The 17014-nt window shown below is 37.7% G+C and overlaps 1 protein-coding gene across 3 annotated transcripts; it reads left to right on the forward strand.

Annotated features, from left to right (window-relative positions):
• Positions 1-2542: 2542 nt before the first annotated feature.
• On the forward strand, positions 2543-16929 carry LOC306854593 (sodium-dependent serotonin transporter-like). Of its 3 annotated transcripts, XM_079392743.1 has the most exons (15): positions 2543-2833; positions 4430-4450; positions 7983-8558; positions 9180-9314; positions 9633-9855; positions 10325-10463; positions 10555-10689; positions 10852-10955; positions 11463-11590; positions 11792-11904; positions 12471-12602; positions 12784-12883; positions 13384-13484; positions 13906-14073; positions 14633-16929. In XM_079392743.1, the coding sequence occupies exons 3-15, from the start codon at positions 8180-8182 to the stop codon at positions 14714-14716; spliced, it is 1941 nt and encodes a 646-aa protein (XP_079248869.1). In that variant the 5' UTR covers positions 2543-2833; positions 4430-4450; positions 7983-8179; the 3' UTR covers positions 14717-16929. The 3 variants fall into 3 exon arrangements, with proteins under 3 accessions (XP_079248869.1, XP_079248868.1, XP_079248867.1); XM_079392742.1 differs by lacking the exons at positions 2543-2833; positions 4430-4450 and adding an exon at positions 5979-5996; XM_079392741.1 differs by lacking the exons at positions 2543-2833; positions 4430-4450 and having other exon boundaries at positions 7916-8558.
• The last annotated feature ends 85 nt before the right edge of the window (positions 16930-17014 follow it).

Raw genomic sequence — 17014 nt, forward strand, 5'->3', positions numbered from 1 at the left:
AAATGGGACTCTTGACTGAATGTTGGTGCTCTTAATTCTTTCGCATCCCGATCTGCCACTGGTTTGCAAGAAAGTTTAAGTCAAGTCAATATTATTTGTATAGCGCTTTTAACAATGCAAATTGTGTCAAAGCAGCTTTACATCGGCTTGATATAAAGCTGGGTGGCTTTATATCATCTTTACAGTATTTAGACGGGGAAATAGTTTGTCGAAATAGTGTCATTCTCCTCTGGCCAGACAAAATCAGCAGTTTAAATCTAGGCTAAAGCAGAATCAGATTTTGCAAAGGACTCATCTGGTTCCTGTGGTCTTGTCGATGGCCGTCTTAGAGACAGGGTCTTCACTGGGGATCAGGTTATTACATGCAAAAGTTTTTTGTCCAATAATTAACAGTTTTTTAATTTTTCAGAATTTAGCAGTAAGAAATTGCTAGTCATCCACTTTTTGATATCAACTATACATTCTGTTAGTTTTACAAATTGGTAAGTTTCATCAGGTTGCGAAGAAATATAGAGCTGGGTATCATCAGCATAACAGTAAAAGCTAACTTATGTTTCCTAATGATATCTCCCAAGGGTAACATGTAAAGCATGAAAAGTAAGGGGCCAAGTACTGAGCCTTGATGTACTCCATACTGCACTTGTGATTGGTATGATACCTCTTCATTTACTGCCACAAATTGATGGCGGTCAGATAAATACGATTTGAACCATGCCAGTGCACTTCCTCTAATGCCAACATAATTTTCTAGTCTATTTAAAAGAATGTTGTGGTCGATGGTGCTAAGATCCAGTAGCACTAATAGAGAGAGATACAACCATGATCAGATGATAAAAGCAGGTCGTTTGTAACTCTAATGAGAGCAGTCTCAGTACTATGATATGGTCTAAAACCTGACTGGAAATCCTCCCATATATAATTTTTCTCTAAGAAGGAACATAGTTGTGATGATACTACCTTTTCTAATATCTTTGACAGAAAAGGGAGATTTGAGATCGGTCTGTAATTAATTAATTATTTGGGGTCAAGTTGTGGTTTTTTAATGAGAGGCTTAATAACAGTTTTTGGGACATATCCTAATGACAATGATGAGTTAATAATATTCAGAAAAGGATCTATTACTTCTGGAAGCACCTCTTTTAGGAGCTTAGATGGAACAGGGTCTAAAATACAGGTTGTTGGTTTAGATGATTTAACAAGTTTATACAATTCTTCATTTCCAATAGAAGATAATGAGTGGAATTGTTTCTCAGGGGATCTATAGTGCACTATCTGATGCGATACTGTGGCTGACAGCTGCAGGGTTACAATTTTATTTCTAATAGTTTCAATCTTGGAAGTAAAGTAGTTCATAAAGTCATTACTACTGTGCTGCTGGGTCATGTCTGCGCCTGCTGATGTTATATTTTTTGTTAATTTAGCCACTGTATTAAATAAATACTTGGGTTTGTGTTTGTTTTCTTCTAAAAGAGACGTAAAGTAAGCAGATCTAGCCGTTTTTAATGTTTTTCTGCAGGATAGGGTACTTTCCCGCCAAGCAATACGAAATACCTCTAATTTTGTTTTTCTCCAGCTGCGCTCTATTTTCCGGACTGCTCTCTTTAGGGCCTGAGTGTGCTCATTATACCACGGTGTTGCAGCCAGCACTACCTCAGATAGGAAATCAGCAAATTCTTTAATAAAGTCTGTATGGTGCCCTGGTGGCCTGTATACAGTAGTCAGTACAAACATCGCAGGGGATTTATTATTAACACTTGTTTCTTTGGATAACGTTATATGAAGCACCATTACTTCGAACGAATTATACTTGAAACTCGACTTCTGAGAAATACTGAAAATATTGCTATAAATTGTAGCAACACCTCCCCCTTTACCTTTTGGACGCGGTTCATGTTTGTAACTGTAATCTTGGGGGGGTAGACTCGTTTAAAGTAATGTAGTCATCTGGTTTTAGCCAGGTTTCTGTCAAACAAAGCCCATCTAGTTTATGGTCAGTGATCATATCATTTACAAAAAGTGCTTTTGTAGAAAGGGATCTAATATTCAATAAACCAAGCTTTATCATTTGTTTATCTGTATTATATCTGTTTTTTATTTGTTGAACATCAATTAAATTGTTACTCTTACTTTGGTTTGGATGTTTTCTGTATTTTCTAGTTCGGGGAACAGACACAGTCTCTATAGTGTGATATCTAGGTGAAAGAGTCTCTATGTGCTGAGAATTAACTGACTTCTGTGACGCGAGGCGGCTAGCAGACAGTCGGTTTAGCCAGTCTGTCTGCTTCCTGACCTGGGCCCCAGTTAGTCAAGTACGAACTCTAAGACTATGTGCCATTTTTCTAGGGAGGGCATTTGTCACAGACACAATCTAAGCTTCTTATTTCCCTCCTTTAAAATCTGTTTCGCCTAGTTGAGATACCTTCTCCCAATCCCTCTGTTTCCCTCCAGCTTTTCAGTTCATTGGACATTGCGGATTAACCTACTAGCTCAGACAGATTGGAAAGACTTGCTGTTCTCCAAACTGTAAGTGTAACTGTCTTTCAGAGCCATTGAGTGAATGTTTGCAGGATCTTGTATGTGTTTGTCTTTGGGGATTTAAAACAGGGTTGTAGCATGTATTACATCTAGCTGTAAAACTAAGTCAGCCTCTCGTTGACGTTTGAGACAATATTTGCAAGAACTTTCAGATGGGCAAGAAAAACTGGATGTAATGGATCCTCAGCCAATGTTCTTGGTGCTTTGCATTAGTTGTGTATGCTTAACAGTGTGTGAGTGCTAGCGTGTAAAAAGTGGGAAAAATCTCAACTGCAGAACTCAACTTGACATCTGTAAGGTAACACTTTCTCCGTCTTTCTCATTAGGTCATTTTTTAGGTTATAGATATTGACTAACACATGATATGCCTGCCTTTCATACGTAAAGGTTTATTTGTACCTGTAAAAGCTGCTTGGATAGTGTGTTTGCAGTTCCTCGCTGCTCTGTAGAGGCTCTGTTTCTCCCTAAAACATGTCCAGAGAACATCCTTCTCAATAAAAAGAACTCGATAGAAATAGAAAAAGAACACTGATTTGATAGCGAATTAAAAAGGATGGGTGGAATGAATTGGAACACACCTGAAAAATGTTTAAAGGAGGTAAATAATAATAATAAGACGAAGGATCTTTGATGTTCTTCTGAGGCGGTTCTTCGTGTACTCTAGGGTCATTAGACAAATTAAACGTCCGTCTCCTTCAGTCCATTTGTGCCTGCATCACATTGCCAGCACTCCTAGTTCTGTCTTGATCCCTCTGTCCCGTCTTCTAACCCCTAATTGTCTGAACAGAGACTGGAACACTCACAACAATATGTCAGAGATTAACAAAACTGCCAACCGTCTTGTTTTCTACTCAGATTATAACACTGAAGTAAGCTATTTAGATATGCACGTGATAGCAACATCCTTTAACGTTACTCATTTAATTTCGCCCAAAAGATTATGCTTTTAAGAAAACGATAGCACATACAAAACATTGTATAAAAAGATGATGATCATCATCTTTTAAAAAAGTTATTTTAAACATAAAAATCTATAGTGTTATTATGTGATATCACCTGAAAATATTTTTTAAACTGGTCCTAAGGTGATTTTTGGTGAATTAAAATGCTATGTATTAGAGGCTTTAGAATTAAAGGCAATGTATTATTCATTCGAATTAATAAAACTACCCCCTCTCTCTAATATAGCCTATAGGCCTAATAAAAATAGGCTAGGTCTATATATAGTCTATGCCAGTAAAATTGAACAAAAGTTGCCTGACAATTTCATAGTTAGCTAATGTAATAAAGAACACTTTTAGTTACTCTACTAGGACACCACTTAATAAATCACCAAAAATCCCCTTAGGACCAGTTTAAAAAACATTTTCAGGTGATATCACATAATAACAATATAGATTTTTATGTTAAAAATAACTTTTTTACAATTTACACTGGACAAGGCACATTTTGACACCACGAAAATCATCTGTAGTTTAATTTAATGGTTAGAATTCCTTTAAAAATAATAATAATAATTATTATCAAAATAGCTGACCCCACAAGTTATTGTATAGGTTGCATGCTGTATAGCAGTATTAGGACTTTCTATTACCTACTTTCTCTGTGTTCCAAAATGCTAATATTGCGTTATTATTTATCTTACATTATGTGTGTGTGTGTGTGTGTGTGTGTGGTTTGTTTATGTTTGCCCTGAGGTGATGGCTTTTATTCAAGTAAACAAAGGCATTTTAATAATCTCTAATGCTATGTCTAGAAATTGACAACTTGCAGTATTTGAATCGTTCAAAGCCAATGAGTGTCAGTTGTGTTGTAGTGTATGGTATTTAATTTTCAAAAGGTAATAGGTTTTGTGTCCGTCGTTAATCTTAGCTGTGTTATTTCTGGATCACAGATCATTCAGAAGAACAGAAGGGTAATGTATTTATCTTTTCCTGTTGATTTAACCCTTATTGTTTACATTGTTACATTATGTACAGCTTAAAATCCATGTGGAAACCATGTTGTGTGTTCATATTTATCTCTAAAATCTTGTTTACAATTAGGGACTCAACTGTGTGCGTAATTCACTTATTCGCCATGGCATTTAGAAGATGAATTGACAAACAAGGCCTATATTTTAACAGTTTTTAGTCTATTTTTACAACGAGCCTTCCAAACAACATCATTGTTTGCACTTTATGGAGAATATATAGATTACCAGTCACTATTCACTAGATTTATATGATTTCTTATCATCTTAAAAACATTTTGATCTGATCATGCTTATATGCTTGAAATTAGTTTTGTAATCATGTATTAGTTGTTTACATATTTTTCACACACAAACACACATTTATACATGTAAAAACTGCATATATATGATATAATAATAATATAATATATGTGTGTGTGTGTGTGTGTGTGTGTGTGTCTGTGTGAGTTGGACTGGTTAATTGAGGATAAACTTATATGATTTCTTGTAATTTAAGAAAACATTTTGATCTGAGTCATGCTTATATGCTTGAAATTAGTTTTGTAATTAGTTAGTAGGCTAGTTGTTTACATATTTATCACACACAGATTTATAAATTACAAAATTACAAACCTACACACACACACACACACACATATATATATAGAGAGAGAGAGATAGAGAGAGAGAGAGAGAATTGGACTGGATAATTAAGAATAGGCAACAAGTGCTTAAAGTAGAAAGTCTCTCTCTCACACATATATATTGTACACATACATGTGTATGTATGAATGTATGTATGTATGTATATATACACACACACACACACACAGTATATATATATAGAGAGAGAGAGAATTGGACTGGATAATTAAGAATAGGCAACAAGTGCTTAAAGTAGAAACCCATTTAATACATCTGATTTGTTTGGAATTTTATGTTTTTTCATAATTTTGATGAGTTTACCATTAGTTGTAAATGTGTAATAAAAAAATATTGATATTAAAGAGTCATAAGTATGTCCAACCTTTTGACTAGCATGTCTATAAGGATATCAGTGATTCCTTTAAACTAAAACACAGTTTCTATTAAACCTGATGTCAATTTAAGATCCTATGTGTAAGTAGAATATATTAGTGGGATTTTTGCGAATGTAGGTCAGGCCTCCTTTGACACAAATAAATAGTATGTGGATGTGCTTTAAACGAGGGCTTGCACTCTCCATTCATTCCTCTTGTGTTTTCCATGAACAGATGTTTGGTAGCAGGGGTCATAATTATATCATTGAGCTTAATTCTATGTGACTACATGTGAAGTGCCTTAGGGTGACTACCACAAAGCAAGTTAAAGACTCTTTGATAACAGAAAAAGTAGAGGAAGACTGAGTGAGAGAGAGAGAGAGAGCGAGCAGGGGTGAAGGGGGTGTGTCTTGAGCACCAGACTCCCAGGGATGGTGTTGGTCACCACCCTAACACAGACCCCCACAGAACTGCTCAACCGCAGCACGGTAGGGTTGCACTGTGCATGGTGTTTGTGGCTCCGTGTGTGATAATGAAGCAAATTTGGGTTGCAAGTCTTTGCTTGTGTGTGTCTGTACGCGCCTGCATGTGTAACAGAAGGCATTTTGATGTTGCTATGTATGCCATTGAGCCTTTGTCAACAGTTTTATGTTACTAAAGTTATACTTTAATAGATATTTTCAGTTCATTAAAATGTGGAAGTCTAGTTCTGCTGTAGTGGAGGTTTTTGAGAACCCTGAAGAACTCTGGCAGCTCATTTTAATAAGTCTAATGATGCTATAATGGGACTGGAAGTGTTTTATCACAATATCTATTGCTTATAAAACTGTTTGTATTAACTTTATTTCATTTGGCATTTATGTGTATATCAGATGTGTAATAATGACGATAGTGGAGTAACAGATAAGCATATATGGCATGAGATCCCAACCAAACCCAACAAACTCTTAACATAACATAGCTGCACTGATCTTGACCTCGCTATTATCTGTGATTATGAACAAAAGTTTAGCCGAGGTATCCGAGATGCTCCGTATTAGGAGAGTTGATTTAGTGTGTGTGAAAGAGAGCAGATTTGGGGGTTGATTTAGTGTGTGCAAAGAGAAACGGACAGAAAGTAGAAAGAGATAGGGCTGTAAATAATAAAAATCAGGCAGTTTGCCAATCAGATAATCTCTGTCCAGAAAAACATCTTAGATAAAACTTGTAATTCAATGTCTTTTATCTCGTCTCCTTGTGCCGCCTGGATGAAAAGGATATGTGGTGGCAGCTTTAAAACATTTAAATTGTTTTGTGTTAACATTTACAAATGATTGATAATATAGCATAATAATTTAATTTATGCTTGTCCTTATTTTTTAAATTAACTTTTTCAATCAAAATGTGCCTGTGCATAATTTTTGAGTCATGTTTGACGAATTAACTTTTATATACAAATTAATTGTATTGATAAGTTGCCATGCTGGATATGTGCAAACATTTGAACATTTCGCTTTTTGTCTGATTTTAATAGTGCGGAACGCTTTCCAACTTTTCCACATCCATCATAAAATCATAAATAGATTTTTTACTTTTTATTAATGTGTTTTAAAGGAACAAATGATTCACTTTGAATAAATAATAAACATTTTTGGCGATCCCCAGATGGAAACTAAATTAAATGCGTTAGCTGTTATAGTATGAGGAAAAGGCAAGCAGGGAAAAAAATTGTATTCCCCTCTCAATTATTCCTGACATTATTATGATCATTAAGTTGTGATGAATAGTAGTTGCTTAATATCTTCTCACCCACCTGCATCACTGCCCATCAATTTCAACTAGTAATTAGGCTTTTGCTGGAAGCAACTTACCCTCCAGCTAATTTTGGATGCTGAAGTGCACTTTAAAACACAGTATAATAAATTATTGGTATTGTTTAACAGTGTATTGATCAATCAACAAGTGTTAAACCTGTTTGATCCTTCATTTCTGTCCTGAAAAAAAAAGTATTGTTGCACATAGTCTTTCATGCCTTACATGTGTTTGTTTAACATGTCGTACTGTTTGGAATTACTTAACTCTCACTGTTAACAGTAAGTGTACCATAAATGTATAAAAGATCTGTTTAAATTAGGGAAAAGGCTGTGCTAAGTGTATGTTTTGTAATCTAATGCATCTGTGTGTAACATCTCTTATTGTAAGTTAAGTAACAACAGTGTCAAGGAAAATGAGAATAAATAACTGGCTTGGCAGCTCCCGAAGGCTTAATGTTGCTGTGGCATGTACAGAGTTCACTTAGCGTTTTACAGCTTTAACCCCATGTTGTAAGGGCATATTTAATCAAACTCTCCAGATATCTTTCAAAACAACATATGGTTTTTCTGACAAAGATGATGTGTCATTTCTTAAGAACACTTTGTCTGAGAATGACAGGGGTAAATCCATGCTAAATTCCCTCCAGCGCCATTTAAAATTCCCCTCTCTTTGTTCTGCAGCTGGGCCTGAGTGGTATTTCCCTCTTTTCCCACCTGAGCTTGTTAAAACGCACAGGTTAAGGCCCGGTCACACTCTCCATCCCAGCCCGCTCCGCTCCAAACCCGGCCCTTCTTCTCCAGGCTCTCTATCCCCTCATGGGCGCGATATCAGCCAGTGCAAGAGGACCACCGTCTCAACCCTAACAGCAGTCCTCACCATGGAGATGAAACAACCAGTGATGATGAACCGAGAGGATGGGGGAGAGCATGAGAAGGAACAGGAGTCACAAGAAAATGAAAGGCTGGTTGCGGAAAGCGTTGCGGAGAAGGGTCAGAAATCCTGCTCCGGGCCTGGGCAGGTCTCCAACGGTTATCCCAGCACATCCCCACAAAGCCCTAGGGACAGTGCGGGTGCTGAGACGGACAGGGGCAGCACCCCTGGGGCATTCAAGACTCTGGTGGTCCAGCAGACCAGCTTGGATCCACCTAGGGAGACTTGGAGCAAAAAGATGGACTTCTTGCTGTCGGTGATCGGGTATGCAGTGGACCTGGGCAATGTGTGGCGTTTTCCCTACATCTGCTACCAAAACGGAGGGGGTAAGGTCAAAGGTGCTAGGCAATAGTGTTACTAAAGCTGCAGGCAACTCTGAGACAGATAAGTGTGATGCACTTAAACAAATATTGTGTAGAGAAAGATTAAAAGGAAGATTTCCGTCTTTGGGACAAGATCAACTAGGTGATGTTTGCTTAAAAAGAACTAACAGACAATGGGGAATTCTGCTGTTGTCTCCTGTCTTTGTGCGATCCAGCTCGCCTCGTCAGTACAAACAGGCTTTAGTCTCCTTTCATTGAATTTCAAGTAATAAAATCTTTGTAATTTCCTGTTTCACCATGCAAAGGGAGTGTATGAGAGATAGAGCAGGCAGGGAGACACTCACCGCAACCAACACCATTAATTGTGGCTCTCATGGGTGGGACTTGCTCATATTGTTTAATAATCTGGCTCGCTGCTGCTCAATCAACAGCTATCTAGCATTCATGTCAAAAGCTCACGTATAAAGCTTTAATCAAGAACCCGGGGGCTTGTCTGAACAGGAACTTTTTTGTGTATGTTAGCGTCTTTTCTGTAAGTACAATAGTGCTTTCAGGATGTGTTAAGACCACTGCAATGGAACTGTGAAGTTCAATTGCGCTTCCTGTCTAAATCCTTGTGTTTAGGTGCCTTTCTTCTGCCGTACCTGCTGATGGCTGTGTTTGGTGGCGTGCCGCTGTTCTACATGGAACTGGCTTTAGGCCAATTTCACCGCAGCGGGTGTATTTCCATCTGGAAACACATTTGCCCCATCTTCAAGGGTAAGACTGGTCTGCTTCACAAAGCTCAGACTTCTGAAACTAAGAACCCGGGTTAAGGATCAGAGAGATAACAGCAGACTGACATGTGCTGTGCTGATAGTACACTCTCCCTTGACCTTCCTCTAAACTTCTTACCGCTTCCGCTCTCTCTTTGTTGATAACCAGGACTCTGTTATGGAAATGGTCACATTTACCTATTAAAATGCCAGCTGCTTAAGAAACTTGATTTTATGTAAATGCAACTTTGTCCTAAATGTCAGCCATTGCCCCAAAGTGGAAGGTGCTAGAAAACATTTGCATGATCATGTTCTTTTGCAGGTATAGGCTTTGCCATCTGCATCATAGCACTCTACATTGCCTTCTACTACAATACCATAATGGCCTGGGCTCTCTACTACCTCCTGTCCTCCTTTCGTGCCACGCTGCCCTGGACCACCTGCACCAACCAGTGGAACACTCCCAACTGCACCCACTACCTGTCCACCGACTTGAATGTCTCCTGGACCAACAACTCTATCTCTCCGGCTGAAGAGTTCTATATGTAAGTGCGTGTAAGTGCAAGTCCAGGTTGAAAGGGATAGAGCTAAGAACTCTGCCTTTACTAGGCTTCTTGAACTAACGAGATTTAGAGAGAATGCGTTATTCTCTCTTGAAAGATGCAGGGTCTGTGTATCCGCTGCTTGAGGAGAGATTTAGAGGCTTCATTTAGTTGATTGCTCCCACTTTTTATTTGTGCTGCCGGGATTTCCTGTTTTCTATATAAATGTCAATAATGGTCAATATATGGTCAATAATAAAAAAGAATATGTGGTATATACATACTAATAAACAGACAATATGTTAAGAATGGTCATGCTAATAAGCAACTAGTTAATAGTGATAATTGGTCCATATACTAAAGTGTTACCCTTTTTTTTTTTTACTATTCTGTGACACCTTTATCTCCCAGTACTAGCTTCTATTTATGTTTGTCTTTATAAACTGTCAACCAACTTTTCTCATGTCCTTAGACGGCAGGTCCTGCAGGTTCATCTGTCCCCTGGTCTTCATCAGTTGGGCTGGGTGAGCTGGCAACTAGCCCTCTGTCTGTTGTTCATCTTCACTGTAGTGTATTTCAGCATCTGGAAAGGGGTCAAGACCTCCGGCAAGGTAAGATATACAGGAAACCTCGAAGAAAAAGAATTGTTAACTTTGAGTTAAAACTGTTTATCAGCAGCTTCTTCATGACTCTTTCTGGCAGGTAGTGTGGGTGACGGCTACCTTTCCCTACCTGGTGTTGCTGATCCTGTTGATAAGAGGGGCCACCCTGCCGGGAGCATGGAGAGGAGTGGTCTTCTACCTGAAACCTGATTGGAGCAAACTTTTAACCACTACAGTGAGTGGCAACTAAACCATTCTGAATACTAAGATATTGCACAATCCATGTTGGTTGCTGTGTCCCTCTTCCCCTGTAACACATATTTCCTGCCATCTGTCAGATATGATATGGATGAATGAAAATCTTTACAGACAAATCACTCCATCTGTGTTTTTTCAGGTTTGGCTTGATGCAGCTGCACAGATCTTCTTCTCTCTGGGTCCAGGGTTTGGTGTGCTCCTGGCCTTTGCCAGCTACAATCCCTTTCATAACAACTGCTACAAGTACACCTGGCTCACATTTATACTGCTGTCATTTTCTATTATCTGCACTAAAGTTCTGTTATCAAAAACTTTATTCACACTTTATTCCCAGCTTCTTTTTGCATGTGTTTCTATGCAGGTTTGACGTTGGCGCATAACTCTTCCAGCATTGTTCAGGCTAGAGCCAAAATGATACTATGAATCATTAGATTTGTTGAGGAAAGGAGTGCTATTACTTCTCTAAGCAACTTTATTTATGATAAAACAAGTGTGAAAATTTTTTTTCTTGACTTATCTGAGAATCAGAATAAGATTTGGAGGTGGACTCTGTTGACGTTGTGCTGTAAGAAACCACCTAGGAACCTTTCTTAAACCATAGCAATGCCCTGAAATCACCCACAACACTTTCGCAATCACTAGTTTTTATTTTCTATTTTCCTTTTTCTCTGTCGCTCCCTGTTTGAGCTATTTATCTTTTTTATCACTTTTCTTTTTGCTCAAATCTTTATGTCTCTCTTTGAATTGCAGAGATGCATTGATCACAAGCTCAGTGAACTGTTTGACCAGTTTCCTGTCAGGCTTTGTGATCTTCACTGTGCTGGGCTACATGGCAGAGATGCGCCAACAACGTGTGGAGAATGTAGCTAAAGATGCTGGTAAGCACCCCATTTCATTTCTACCTAATTTCTTTATTCTTGCTTTATGGCACCATTTCAATTAAATTAAGTACCAATTACAGAATTTTTAATAATTATTTAAACCTTAATATCAATTGCAAAAAACTACAATGTGATATGTCTGTTCACACTAAGATGACATTTGATTTACCTGTCCTGATTGGATGCATGTGTTCTAAGGTCCCAGTCTGCTCTTCATCATCTATGCTGAGGCTATTGCCAATATGCCAGCTGCTACGTTCTTCGCCATAATATTCTTCCTCATGATAATTATGCTGGGACTGGATAGCACGGTCAGTCTTTCTTGCTTTCTTCAAATATTAGCCAATGAATTCTCCATTAATGAATTAGATTTTTCCCTCTGTTTACTCAGCTTATTGTTTCTGAATTTAGTCAAATGTATTGTTAACAGTGTTTTATTACATTAAGTCTTCAGCATGCATAGTTAACCCATTCTAAAGTGCATTAATTACAAAATTAGTTGTTCCAGTTTAGCAGACTTTTAAGTATACCAGTTTAGTATACCAAAAGTACAATTGCAGGGTGTTTTTACATAAGTACATAACTATGTAAATGTATTTGTAGTATACTTAGCATGAATTAAATGTATTTCAAATACATTTTAGTATATTTATCTTTTTACTAGGGAAGTCATGTCAGGAATGGATTAATACAGTCTGCTAATGATATAACTCTATATGTAGTTTATTTCTGTTTGATTATAATGTCAAAACTCACTGAGTGCTGTATTTACCTTATAAGGAGCGTTATTTGAATTAATGCCTGTACAAGTTTAATGGGTCCTTGACCTACTTTTGTATCATCCCATGCCTCTCTTGTGTGTGTTTGCACTCTACAGTTTGCAGGTCTGGAAGGGGTAATTACAGCCATGTTGGACGAATTCCCCCACCTGTTGGCCAGGAGGAGAGAATGGTTTGTGCTCGGCCTAGTGTGCGTCTGTTATTTGGGCGCCCTCTCCACTCTTACCTACGTAAGTCTAACAGCACAGCTAACAAAAATTTAGTTTTGCTTTGGGGGATTTTTCCTTCAGTTCTAATAGGCTTTAAATACTGTCCAGAGACCAAATTTGGAATTTCACCAAAACAACATGCCATTTTCCAGAGTGTTCACATTAATGATTCCTTTTTAATACTGAGGCAATGTGTTTGTAGGGAGGTGCGTTTGTTGTTAAACTATTTGAGGAGTATGCCACGGGCCCTGCTGTTATCACCGTGGTCTTCCTCGAGGTCATTGCTGTTTCCTGGTTCTATGGTATGTATTGGAATGCAGCTTAATCATTCAAAATATAACTTTAATTAGTTTTGACTGTGCTGCTGGTCTGAATCCATGCTGGTTTGATGAATTGTCTAGACAAGATGGTCCCTTAAAGGCTTTTGTGCTGGAGCCGGAAAATGTATGCTTTTGATATGTCAATTTTTGTTCCTCAACTCCTACAAAACTTCAAAATAAAAATTCTAAACGTCCTAGTTTTTATATTTCTTTATTTTGGACTGTGCACACTTTAGCCTAATTCCTGAGAGTCTAAGAAAATGTAATTTTTAGTTACTACTGCAGGGAGAGAAGTCATAATGTCAAACTATAAAATTGTTTAGCTACTTCTGTCTCTTTATACTCTGCTGTTGTCCATCTGTTCTTTCTTATTCAACTACCGTCTATAAGTCTCAAGATTTTATCATGTACCTCGATAGTTTCGTAATCTGATATGCTGCTTCAGGCAATGTGCACTAAGTCTGTTTGTAAAATACGTGCAGGGACGACGCGTTTCTGCAATGACGTGCAGCTGATGCTTGGCTTTGCTCCTGGTCTGTTTTGGAGGGTATGCTGGGTAGCCATCTGTCCCTGCTTCCTATTGGTCAGTCTATTACATTACATTTATGCATTTGGTGACTTACCAAAACAGCTTACATTGCATTCAAAGTATGTTTTATCAGTTCATGCATTCCCTTCATACCCATGATTTGATTTGCTATGCTGTCTGAGTTACAGAAACCCAGTCCAGAAAATGCATTTACATACAAATACACTGAAAGGGACAATTTGCCCAAAAATGAAAATTCTGTCATCATATTCTCATGTATGGCTTTCTTTTGACGAACACAAAAGAACAGGTTTGGATCAACATGAGGTTGAGTAAATAATGACAGTATTTTAATTTTGGGCTGAACTATCCCTTTAACCTCTCATTTATGACATTTGTTATCTGTTGCCAGATCTCAGCATGTCAGAAATGTACATACAGTTTTGTTATTTTTCTCATTGTTTCATGTCTGTAGTTCATTATTGGGAGTTTCCTGGTATTCCCTCCCGAGGTGAAGCTGTTTGACTACTTGTACCCTTTCTGGACCACGGTTCTCGGCTACTGTATTGGAGTGTCCTCCTTCATTTGTGTGCCTTCTTACATGGTCTACCATCTAATCACCACCAAAGGGACCTTCAAACAGGTGAGCCTAGACAGACAAAAACATCAAAACACATACATTACTGTATCTTGTCAGGTCTAATAAGTGAGTCAGATATAACAATGGCACTTAAACACATTACAGCAGCACAAATACAATTATGCTGCAACACATCAGCTTGATAACGTTGTAAATTTTCTCTATTTGAGACGTGAAGATAGACATCAAAGGGAGTCAAGGCACATGGCCCTCAGTCACTGTATACATCCATGCAGTGACACTGAGAGTGTGTGTGCTTTAGTCACAGGATGTGTGTTTGGCAGATGATGAAAAATGACACAAGGTTAACCTTTGTTGATTCTGTGATGTAACTACCAGTGACTTTAGCATGTCAGGTTTGGGGTGAGTAATTATGTGCCTCGTAGAGGAGAGTTTTAGCCCACAGCTGGTTCAGTATTTAACTGACAAGAGTTGCACCATATCACTGTTGTTTAATCTCCAAGATGATTCTTTGTAGTTGAGCTGTTCGACTTACCGTAACACCCTCCTGTAACGTAAACGTGTTCACAGTTTTCACCACTCTCACTGCTTACCCCTGTAGCGCCTGCTAAAGAGCATTACCCCTGAGGCTCCGGGGTCCAGTGGCCCTCAGAGAGACACAATTGTCATCACCAACGCCGTGTGACACATTTCCTCTTCTGCTGGACATGTAGCACAAACGCAGGGGACCCGTGTCTCCTGTAAGGGCCTCGGCTGACCTCCCTTCACACCTCACCCCAGAGGAGTCTGCTACCTGTATTGTGTGACGGTGAGGCCAGGCCTCCGAATACAGCCATTGTTTTATTCTTATTCTAGCCGTCCATGTGTGACCACTGTCAGCGCTCATATGAGTTACTGACTGCCGTAGCAAGTTCTTGAGTTTGTGTTTTGTCCTTCTATTGTTAATTTTAGATCTCCATAAACAATTTATCTATATATGGCTCGTGTACACTAATGTTGAAATGTTTGGGGTCAGATAGATTTGTTTTGTTTTTTAAATAAATTACTACTTTTAGTCAGCAAGGATACGTTAACTAATCAAAGGTGACCGTAAAGAACTTTACATTGTTACAAAAGATTATTTCATATGAATGCTGTTCTTCTGAACTTTCATCAAAGAATCCTGAAAAAAAATCACTGTTTACACAACAGTTTTCAACATTGATAATAAGAAATGTTTCGGTAACACTTTAAGTTGTACTTGTTACACGTTACATGCACTTACTATTATAATGACAATACATGCAAGTAACTCTAAACCAAACTCTAATCCTAACCCTAACATATAGTGAGTACATGTAATTTAATATTCACTGTAACAAGGACACCTTAAAATAAAGTCGAACCAATGTTTCTTAAGCAGCAAATAAGCATATCAGATTGATATCTGAAGGATCATGTAACATAAAAACAACTCATCAACTCCAAACTTTTGAATATCTGTTTAGTGAAGTTTGGGATAAAACAGGAATGGACGCACAAGTGGTTCAGTTTATTTTATGAAAATCTAAAATGTATATACATTGCTTTTCTACAATATTTCTTTTTCCTTAAATAGTAACTAAATACATAAAGATTGTTATATTGTGACCAATTTCAGGTATATTTTACATGTACACTCATTTATATAAGGCCAAAAATGATTGTTTCTTTATTGTCATTATAGAAATGTGTATGACTTCAAAGAAGCTGCTTGTGGTTTTGGGACTGAATCCATCACTAATTGTGAATATATTTTCTTATTTTCTTTCTTTTTTGTTAAATATTTTTTTATTTTACACTTCAGATGTGGAAAGGGTAAAAGTAGGAATGTAACAGAATGTTTTTTATAAGACAAGCAAGGGCCCAAATCATACTTTTTTTTTTTTTATGTTTTTTGCACAGGTGTGTATGTGTGTGTGAGTGAATATGTGTGTATGAGTGCGTCTTTGACCACCATGCCCGTATATGTAACAGATATTAAGTGTTTAGCCTACTTTTGGAGGATATGTACCAATTGTTAGGCATATGTGTATTTATTTGTGGGACATTTGTGGCATTTCATTCACATAATGCTTATTTTGTTTATTTGCAACTGGAACTCTTTGTCTGCCTACCCAGTTACTATTTACATGTAGCATTTACATGAATGGGACCAAATATTCAGGACTGGGGGGGACCAAACGTAAAAGTCTAAGAAAAAACAAAACAATATTGATCGACCACTAGCATGTTCCTCAATATCAACAGGGGCTTTGGCATTTATTTTTACATATTTCTTTATGTGAGTTACACTAAGTAGCAGAAACCAAATACTAATGTGCTTGTTAAAAATGCTTCAGCCTTGATCCTCAAGACTTTTTTCATGAAAAAAAAGGTGTGACTGGACATCTAAGTCATCTAAGTGCATGTGTACTTTGTGAGTTTTGCTGTTTGTGTGGTCCGGCGTTCTGTGCTGACTTGTTGAATTTGTAGAGTTGGCAAATGTGAGGACGTCGATTTCTCTGTCGAACTGACATGTGTGAGCTGTACATCGAGGTAGAGAAGTAATAAGCCATGGTCAGTTCCATCAGTGTGTGTGTGCATGCCGTAGACGTGAGTCTATATTGTGCATCTGTGTGTGTGTGTGTGTGTGTGTGTGTGTGTGTGTGTGTGTGTGTGCGTGTGTGTGTGTGTGCGCTTCAATCCAGTGCTGACCTTTCCTCTTCTTTCTCAGCAAAATTTACTATTCTGTCTATCAAAGTATTGAAAATCTATTGTACTTTATAAAGTCTAAATTTGATCTATGTATGTCTCCGAGACTGTTAAGAGAAAATATGTATAGGACAAATACATATATGAATTATTAGAGATAAAATAAAGGTATATGTATTAATAATGAATGCGTGTCTTTATTGTGTTTAATCTACAAAGTAAGGATCTGTCTGACTGATATTCCTGGATGATTTCAGTGGGCTATTTTAAC

Source organism: Barbus barbus (assembly GCF_936440315.1).
Source record: "Barbus barbus genome assembly, chromosome: 34".
Classification (NCBI taxonomy): domain Eukaryota; kingdom Metazoa; phylum Chordata; class Actinopteri; order Cypriniformes; family Cyprinidae; genus Barbus; species Barbus barbus.